General features: G+C 41.4%; 1 protein-coding gene across 1 annotated transcript; it reads left to right on the forward strand.

The window, feature by feature from the left end:
• The first annotated feature begins 649 nt into the window (after positions 1–649).
• On the forward strand, positions 650–6,593 carry LOC104468875 (bifunctional protein NCOAT-like). The gene is made up of 4 exons (XM_010083152.1): positions 650–733; positions 1,749–1,941; positions 4,745–4,904; positions 5,689–6,593. The coding sequence occupies exons 1-4, from the start codon at positions 675–677 to the stop codon at positions 5,823–5,825; spliced, it is 549 nt and encodes a 182-aa protein (XP_010081454.1). The 5' UTR covers positions 650–674; the 3' UTR covers positions 5,826–6,593.
• Positions 6,594–9,709: the final 3,116 nt, after the last annotated feature.

A 9,709-nucleotide genomic window follows, 5' to 3' on the forward strand; every position in this document is an offset into this window, starting at 1 on the left:
ATAGTAATATATAAAAATATACAAATGAGATATACACAGTAAACTTCTTACCACCCAATGACCAAAGCTTAGCCTATTCTTGGCTAATGATTCTGGAGCAGGGAGAGTCCTTGAAGCCACGATACCAGAACAGAGATAAGAGCCCTAGAGTCTGAAAGAGTAAGATGACCCTGAGAGACGGGTAACCCAGAGAGAGGGGGCTTCCGGACAGATTCTCATCTATATACTGGCATGGCATACGTTATATGGAATATATCATTGGCCAATTTGGGTCTCAATCCTAAACCTAAGGTGGAATCCTAGGCTAGTGATTGGGGCTGTGCTCCTTCCCAGCTTCTGCTGCACCTGCAGACATTGGCACAGCAAAGAAGCTGAAAAGTCCTTGTCTGTCCTGGCAGCAGCTATGAACATCAGTATGTTATCAGCCTTCTCAGCACAAATCTAAAACATAGCCTCTTAGTAGCTACTATGAAGAAAGTTAACTCTGTCCCAGCCGAAACCAGGACAGGTGGGTACTCTTGTTCTGTGTAACTTATATGCCTGTCAGTGCTGGTTTACAGTGACCTGTTAATAAAATCTCTCTAAAACAATGTTGTTAGCTTTTGAATGCTACTGATGACTTGAGATCATCTCTCTTCTCTTCTTAGGCATCTGTATATAAGATCTGCAGAGAAATGTATGCAGATGGAGCTGATCAACCCTTCCATAGTTTACCAGACTTAATTGGAGACAAGTATGTATTAGGAATTAATGACTTACAAAGGTGATTCTGAAGAATGAAGTCGTGACACTGTATTTAATTTGAATTTTTAAATGTATATGTGAAGAATACAAAGAGCATTTGATTTAAAAAAAAAAAAAATGCCCTCTGCAGGCCTCAGGAAATTGCGGTTTTATTTTCTTAAAGATACCATTAACAGTTATGTCTCAGTTTATGCTCTGGTCACCTGTTGTCAGCTGTTAGAAAAAAGACTTAGCTGAAACCTGTATTATGAAACCTGTGCATCATAGTATCCTATTATTTCAGATTTTGTGAAGGTATATAATGAGAGCATCCATAGTCTGTAGTTACCTTCTGGTATTTTTTTCCAACCTAGGGTAGTTCTTCAGATAACTGAAGTTTTTTTGAAGACCAATCTCCCAGCCAACTGCTTTGAGTTTTTTTCAAAATACATATTATAGATTGCCTGTACCAGCTTTTTGAAAGAATAAGCAATGACAAGTAAGATGAAGTTAAAAGAATAAGCAATGATAAGTGAGATAAGTTTTGGGGAAAAAAAAAAAAGGTCTTAAATCTGAGCTTTAAAATGAGTTAGTTTTAGGGGTTTTTTTTGTGTCTCAAGTGTTTAATTTAGGTAGAACTTTGTAAAGAGGCTGCTCTGTGAGTGACGGGAAGGTAGTTAAGAAAGAATGTGTAACTGATATAAAAAAAATGCCCGAATGAGAAGATGGAAGAAGAAGGAGGTAATGGCAGCAGAGAAACTTGAGGGCAAAAGGTGAAGGAAGTTTGTGTCTCTAGTGAGTCAGAAGAGCAGTGTGTATAGAATTGTGGGATCCTGAGGTGCAGATTTTGCTCATAGCTGTGTTTTGTCAGCTGATCAATCTGTTAATGCTTTGGAGGAGCTAATTCCATGAGTGGAGGACTCTTGTCTCTTCTTTGGTTGACCTTAGAGTCTCCTCCAGAGTACTTGAAGAGCATACTTGTTTGAAGTGACCTTTTGACTGAATTTGGACACTTCTTTTTGCAGGTTAGTAGGAGGTCTGCTCACACTCAGCCTGGATTACTGCTTTGTCTTAGAAGATGAGGATGGCATATGTGGCTATGCTTTGGGAACGGTTGATGTGACTCCTTTCATTAAAAAATGCAAAATGTCTTGGATCCCGTTCATGCAAGAAAAATATACTAAACCAAATAGTGACAAGGAGCTGTCAGAGGCAGAGGTTGGTATAACCCACAAGATGGGAACTGTGTGCTAAACTCTTTCTTTCCAAAGCAGGTCTTTGTTATTCTTTTGCATTTTGAGGTTCCATGTAATTCAGTTTTCATACCTTTCTGAAGTCTTCGGTGAGCATGGTATCTGACCTTTTAGAAGGTGACAGTAAAACTGTTCAGTGCTAGTCAGATACAGCTGTGTGTTGTAGTGCACCCATGAGGTGTACTTTAGTAGTAATCAATATGGTAAATGTAAGCCACCTTAATCTAGAGAAAATTACATTTTGAAAATAAATAATTTCTTCTGCCCTATTCTCCTACAGAATAGTTTCCCCATGCTGCAGGTAAGGCTAACCCCTGATAATCACATCAGTTTAAGTAAGAAAAACAGATTAAAGAGCACTTGGTTTTGATAAAATCTATGAGCTGTTTGTGGTGTGGGACGGTTGTAAATGGTGCAAAGCAACATCTCACCTTTAGCGAGTGCTAAAAATCAATATCTTGAATTGGTTTTGGAAGAAATTAGAAAAACAGTGTCACTGAACTGTCAGAAGTTGTGAAAAGTTCTAGCTGAAGCATTCTTGTGAAGGAAAGAAGTGTCTTTAGTACGTAGAGGTGCCAATCCACACCTGCATGTAGAAGGAGGTGTGGACAAAGCTGTAGTAGATGCAGGCCCAGAAACACCAGTTTCAAGTATTTTTATTTCCCTCTCCAGAGGGAAAGTATACTTTCCAGAAAGTATTCTCCCAAGTTGTCTGGGTACAAAGGCTGGTGTCAGACTGGTGAGCCTCCTAAAGGAATCGCGAGCTGGTAAAGTTGGGGCAAAAATGGTATGTCTGAGGTGAGCATGCAGCAGTCTGCCCTTCCTTTATTTGACTGGGACTTAGTCTTGAAACAGATAATGGCTCAGACCACAAGCTTTCCCACAAGCAAAGCAAAGCTTCCTGGAAGTGGACTGAAATGTTTCTCACCCTGTTGTGAAAATGGCCACTACTTACAGGCATGCTTGCTGGGGGAAAAGTGAGGTGCGTTAAAACAAACCCAAACAAAGCAAAACCAAAAACACTACCAGCCTTGCAGCAAATATCGGTGTTCTGAGGTAGGTGTGACTAGAAGGTATCTTAATAGCTCCACTACTACTGTTGAAGTGGAGCTCATTCTGCAGTCTATAGGTTTTATGACTTGATTCTTCTACATTTGCACAGTGCTGTCCTTTCAACTGTATATGTAAATTCAGATTTTGAAGCAAAGCTAATGCATATAAACACAGCAAAACTGTAGTAGATACAGTAAGGGAAAAGGGGCCTTGATTTCCAGAAGTTCAAAGCCAAACTTCAGAGAGAAAGCATAGGTATTTTGTGCTGATAAACTAGCTTTTCCATTGACACATGTAAGACCATTTTTTGCTGATAATAAAATATGAGTCTGTTTCTTGAGACTGTGGGCTTGAGGGCTGTTCCTAGGAGGACAGAGAAGCTTTTTGTACTTTGTTATTGAGATAGATGCTGTGGGATTTTATCCATTTAGCCTTTTGACACTAAAGAAATGTAGAGAATATTCAATAGATGCTTAGAAGCCATTGTCATTGAAGACCACGTAGGGAAAATTTTCTCACAGAGTACAATGGATTTGGTTTCCTTTGCCTATTTCTTAGCTCTTGATAATCTCAGTCTCCACTTTGGTTTGAAAAGCTCATTTTCTGTACTTTTTAGATAATTTGTTTCAGATTGTTGACTTCTAATACGGTTCGGGTATTCTCTCGTTTGCTTAAATACATCTTGAGCCTCAAGGTTCATGGCTCTCTTTGAGCACTTTCTGTGGGATTGGGCCTATTACAGCTGTGATAAAGAGAAGAGGCCAGAGGAGCAGGTGTGGTTCTGAACTTGAAGTGGCTCAACGAACTTGAAGTAGTGACTTTGAACAGAGACTTTCCCTGCAAGAGTTTGGGAGATGCAATCCCCTCAAATCTATGAACTGACATTTAAATTTGATTGGGGTGGGGGGAGTGGATGTTGCTAATACTATGGATCCTTGTGTGATGAAGTCCTGGTTTGGGTTGTTACGACAGTAACTTTCAGTTATACAACAGATGAAGTTAGGTGGCTTGTTCACTTGAGACAGTGGTTCCTAAAGGTTTTAAAATTCAGTAACCAACGAGGAGAATGACTTGAGTATATTTCAGGTTTGGCTTTGGCTTCTTCTGCCTCACTTGGTTGTTCCATTCCCATGAGTTGCATGAAGTTAACATCTGCTGTCACATTCACAAATACCTTCCTGGGTGATTGTAATTGCCTTTAGTGATCAGCAACATCCTTTAGTCATCAGAAAGGCTTATTTCAAGCTAGGCACAAATTTGCCTTTGTTGAGGCAAGTAGTCTAAGGTAATTGCATGGACATGAGAGATGTTTCCAGGCTTCTGTGAACCAAATAATACGTGTGGAAGGTTAGGTTAGGACACTTAAAGCTAAAACTACCTGGGTAAAAAAACAAAGAAAAAGAATATCTGGGCTCAAACTGTTAGTTTTGGGTTGGTTTGTGGTTTTTCTCACTTGAAGTGTGGGTCACTGAGAAGCCATGCAAGGTCTTGCATTCCTCCTTTTGCAGTCTGAGAAGCTTTTATAGCCTGCCTTTTTATCTGGAGTACAGAGAGCAATCCAGCAGGTAAGGAACAAAGTGGCCATCAGAGGTGTAGTTGAAAAGCATGCTGATTTGGAGGTGTGCTCCGTGAGGAAAGCAGCCTTCCTTAATAAACATGAACGAAAATGAAAAGCTGGATAGCAATTCAATGTCTGTTTCCCATATTCTTTTCAGAAAATAATGCTAAGCTTCCATGAAGAGCAAGAAGTATTGCCAGAATCGTTCCTTGCCAACTTCCCGTCATTGATAAAGATTGATATCCACAAAAAAGTGACAGATCCAAGCGTGGCCAAAAGTATGATGGCCTGCCTTCTCTCTTCTCTAAAGGCTAATGGTAAGCTTCTTGCCCTCAAAATTCCTTGTTTCCTAATTACATTTTAGTTCTAGGATGCAAAGCAAACTTGGGATGGTTATATTAACGTAACTATTTGCGTGTCAGCCTGAGATGTTAGCTTTTGCTGTGGTTGGCACTCTAGCTTTTGGTAAATAATTATAAAAACTTTCGGAGAGCTAACTTCTGCTGCTGTCTTTGGTAAAAGGTAGCTTTTCACTTTAGCCATTATCTTGCAAATTAGGAGATAGGAATAACTGAGGGAGCAATTTGGCAATGAGAGCACACATTTTTACATCTTGAACAACACACAAATGTTTATATTTCCCCTGCTGGCATTGGTAATGATGCTTTTTCTTATGTGCAGCAGTGTGCACGGGTGGGTAATTACCAAAACCTCCAATATGGGGAAGTACTTGGCTGCCTGCCTTAGTGCGCACCTGAGGTTCACAGTTCCTTTGCATGATTTGGTGCCCTCTTCTAGTGCTGTTTTCTGAGCCAACATCAGAGTTTCAGGATGCTTTTATGTGAAATAAAAGGTGTGCAGAGGGGAGACGGTGTGTTCAGACTGACAAGATGTCTGCAATGTGCAGTCCCTTTAGGGGGTGGTCAGCTATGTTGCCATAAATCTGATCTCTTTTAGGCGCTATGCTGCACATGGAATTGGATCAGTGATTTCATTGAATTTGAATGTTAAAATAGGTGGGAACTCTAGCAATATTTGATGTCTGTGCTTTTTACAATAACTCTTCTCCTGGAGTGTTTTGTTTGTTTCTTCCTCCTTCAGGCTCCCGTGGGGCTTTTTGTGAAGTGAGACCAGATGATAAAAGAATCCTGGAATTTTACAGCAAACTGGGTTGTTTTGAAATTGCTAAAATGGAAGGATTTCCAAAGGATGTTGTTATCCTTGGAAGAAGCCTGTGAAGTGCTTGATGGTGAACTGTTCCAGTACTGTAGTCCCTGAACAGCTGGGCAGGTAGTGGTGGGGATCTTCATATGGTCTAGCTGCACAAAACCAGCAATAAGCCAGCTTGGTCAAAGGGGCTATGCGAAAATCACCCATCACACATTTAGACTGTAACTGGTTGGAAGAGGATAATGCTGCTGAAAACACTGTTTTAACAAAGAGAAACCTTGTCCTCCCCTGGTCCTGTGTGAAGTGCCAAGGAATCTTGCATGGGCAATAGCTTCTCGGAGGAATCCCTCTCAGTTGTGGTTGACAACAGTAATCTGCGTTCACATGTCAACAGAAAAGTGGTCTCTGTCAGAAGTATCTATAAAGATGCACATTTTTTCTCTGTCATAAGAGCAGGATGTGCAACTGGAAGTTGCAGAAATGGGAGGGATTGCTTGTGTCAATCAGCAAATTTAAAGATAAGTAGCTACAGTTCTATTTTTTACTATCTTTATGCTTGTTGATAAAGCAGTGACCCGTTGTCACTTCTAATGACCATTGGTTCGAGCTTTGTGCTTTGTTAGGGACAAATGTGCAGTTGTCTGTGGCAGAAGTCACTTAATGACAAACTTGTAAATTGCAGTGTACATAAACTTAGCTGTATGCTGACTTCTTGTTTACCAGTTTTTGTAACATTTTCTTTTGAAAAGTGAAATGGTGTAGGTCCAAGATGTCACTTTTGAATAACCTAAAACCACGGTGGAGAACGAATCTGTCCTCAGCACTGACCTTTCTTATTGTGCCTTGTGTCCAAGGCTAGAGACCAGCCATCTTGGGTAAGGGGAGCGGATCCCAAATGATCCTTCCTTCAGACAGCAGTTTGTCACTGCTTGAGGTTCTCATCATTCTCCTGGGACTGAAACAGCAATTCACAGGGTGGTCAGCTGAGCCCGTTTATTTTGGTAACATTCACACAGGATTGTGTATAAGGTGAGAGGGAGAGAGCTGGCCCAGAGGTGGGATGTGTCCTTGGAACAGTCACCATGTTTCAAAGCCTGTTCATACTGGTTTGATTAAATCAGGGTCTTAAAGTCCTGCACATTTGTATCAAATAACTTTTCTATAAGAAATGCCACAGTAAGCGCATTTTTACACATTGTTTAAATGGTTACCTACTTTTAAATGTTCCAAGAGTTTAATGTTTTTACCCAGGACTGACTTGTTTGGCTATGGGGTGGAATGAGCGTGGTATGGGATCTGGTAGTGAGGTAGGTGCATCATTTATGAAATCGGTATTTCACAGAAGTCCCAGTGTCCCAGATACACAATTGGCCAATGTTGTACACCTTGCTGCTTTCACCTGCTGCCATCAGTTATCTTTATCTTCCTTTTGGATTTTCCTGCGTTTTTTTCAGTGATCCTTTTACGAACCTCCAGTGGCATAGAGGAATTTACACAGCCTGTAATGAATGGCATTAAGACTGCAGTGGTATTGGCTGCGACCTGTAAGGAGATGCTGTTTGGCCTTCTGGTGCAGTCATGTGCAGGATGTTTGGGTTTTTTTTTTCCTTTGCAGAATGTGAACAATTTTTTAATGCGGTAGCAAAGTATTTAAGTTGAAACTTAAGTTCATTTCATTTTTACAGAGAGGTACGGGGTTGTGCTGTGGGGTTTCATGTAAGTCAGAGCTGAATGCCACTAGTTTTTATACAGCTTTGAGTGCATGTTGTGTAGCTGATACCTTGGTTTATCAGATGGGAGAGTTTTGTTTCTTCATGGATACCAGAGCCAACCTATTTTGTCTGGATGCATAACGTACAGCATAGGATGCTTGTGGCCTTATTTCTTGGCTTTTAAGGAGTTGACACATTTTCTCTTCCTATGACGTTGTTATTATTGTAGAAGTTAATTATATAAGCCTATGGAATGTCAGGCCAATACCATCATTCTAGGATTGTAAAGTGATATGTTGACATATCTTTCATGATTATGAATTTTTCATTAAGGTTGGAATGCCACTTTCATTAATCTGTTTTTAGATCAACAGTATCTGTAGCAGAAAAAAGGACCTGTAAAACTGTATTTGAAGACCATGCAAGAAATAGAATAAAAATTGAGAAGTGAATGTAAATAAGAAATGTGTATTTTGTGTATGATGTTCCAGACGTGGTTCAGAAAAAAAAACACCATTTATGTTGGATGCCTTCAGAGTCAGCTGACAGAGAAACTTGTGTCTGGTTTTGGTGGTGACAGTGTGTTGCCTGGTAGACACTTATCTGTACTGGTGTTTTTCATAGGCAGCAGTGCTTCAGAAATACAGAAATGGCTGCAGTGACCTTTCTTGTTGGCCCTTCTGTGAATAGCACCAGTTGAACTTCACCTGTTTTTGTAAAAAACAATTCTTTCAGAGGTCTCCAGTGTCTGGTAAAGCCAGTGTGAGTTATGCTCCAACGGTGCTTCTTTGCCCTTTTTTATTCTTTTGGGGTTTTTTTTGTTCTTGCTGTCTGCTGGGTTCAGAGGTTTCTGAAACCCCAAGTAGCCTGCCAGCAGGAACAAGGTGAGACACAAAGTATCTTGAGGGATGTCACTCAGTGTGTAAGGGGATACATTGTAGCTCCACAGGCTGGCCTCAGTTGTACATCGACAGAATTAAACTTGGGAAGTTAGACACCTGAGATAGCTCAAGCAAGTAGCTTCCTGCTTACGAGTGGTGGCCAAGCAAAAGGGATGACTCGGGGTGTAGAAGGATGGCTACAAGAAAGGGGACATGATCTGATTGTTGTGAGCAATCCAGGCTATGAGGCAGGCTCTGAGGCTGATGAAAGCCTCAGAGCCATCGTGAGCTGTCCTTGAACAGTAACTAGAGAGGAATGCAGTGATGGCATAAACAAAGATAACGGAACAGGGTCCAGCTGTTAGTTACGCCCTGCTACGCGTGCACAGCACCCTTGCCCCAATCAGAAATAAATTGTAGATGCGTGGACAACTGCTTGTAACCAATCACATACCTGTTGCTTGTGCGTGCCTGGTTCTGCTTTCTATATAATGACAAAGTAAACAGATATTAAAGGAGAACGATCATACTCATATTGAGATCGTGTCGTTACTCCCGATCCTTATCCCACTCCAACATCGGGGTATTAAAACCAGCTTTTCCCTAAGGTCAGTTCACAGGAGTTCTTCCACTGGTTACACTGTGCAAAAGGTCTATACTGTGAATGTGATAACATGGAAACAGGGACATTTGCAGTTAAAAATTTTCCTCCTAAGCCGGTAAGCATGTGCCATGTTAGAGCAGTAGTTTTTCTTCACAAAGCCAAAATGCTGCATATAGTTGTCTTTGTTTTCTTGAAGCTAGTTTCAAGTGACTTGCCTGTGTCAAACATATCTCAGCCTGCGAGGCAGGTTTGGACTCTAATGCTGCACCAGGAACTTTTCCTTTAATGGAGGGCAAAGCAGAAATGCTCTCTCTTGCCTCTGTTGCTCTGGGGTGGTGGCTGCAGACAGGTCACGTAGGTAACGCACAGCCGCCAGACACATGGCTGTGGAGAGCAGCTACTGCAGAAGCAAATGGCTGCACTTGTATAACCATCCCTGAGCGAGGGCTTGCCTTTTTCTGGAGCCAGGTCCGGCTTTTCAAACCTCTTCAGTCATGTTTTTCTTGAACAGACTCCAGCTGGAACAGAGCAAAGGGGCGGCTGGTGGACATCTCCTCTGCAGTGGGAGTAGAGCCAGCTTCTGACCAAGAGTGGGGTGTGAGCTCATCATTGGCAGGGTTTGTTTAATTCAGTTGCTCCCCCGTCTACCCCTGCAGCATGGACCAGGCTGTTTCACTTTCTGCTTTGAAAGGCCAGAAAGGGCCTCTTCCCCCTGCAGCAGATTTTTGAAGTAGGATATTGCCTTCTGCATTCAA

Source organism: Pterocles gutturalis, unplaced genomic scaffold (assembly GCF_000699245.1).
Source record: "Pterocles gutturalis isolate BGI_N339 unplaced genomic scaffold, ASM69924v1 scaffold22315, whole genome shotgun sequence".
Taxonomy (NCBI): Eukaryota; Metazoa; Chordata; class Aves; order Pterocliformes; family Pteroclidae; genus Pterocles; species Pterocles gutturalis.

Bases quoted from the DNA above. Each gene is read 5' to 3' on its own strand.
- LOC104468875 (XM_010083152.1), top strand. From the start codon at position 675: ATGTATGCAGATGGAGCTGATCAACCCTTCCATAGTTTACCAGACTTA. The intron at 734-1,748 runs GTATGTATTAGG...TTCTTTTTGCAG, and splicing joins CCAGACTTAATTGGAGACAA to GTTAGTAGGAGGTCTGCTCA. The intron at 4,905-5,688 runs GTAAGCTTCTTG...TTCCTCCTTCAG, and splicing joins CTCTTCTCTAAAGGCTAATG to GCTCCCGTGGGGCTTTTTGT.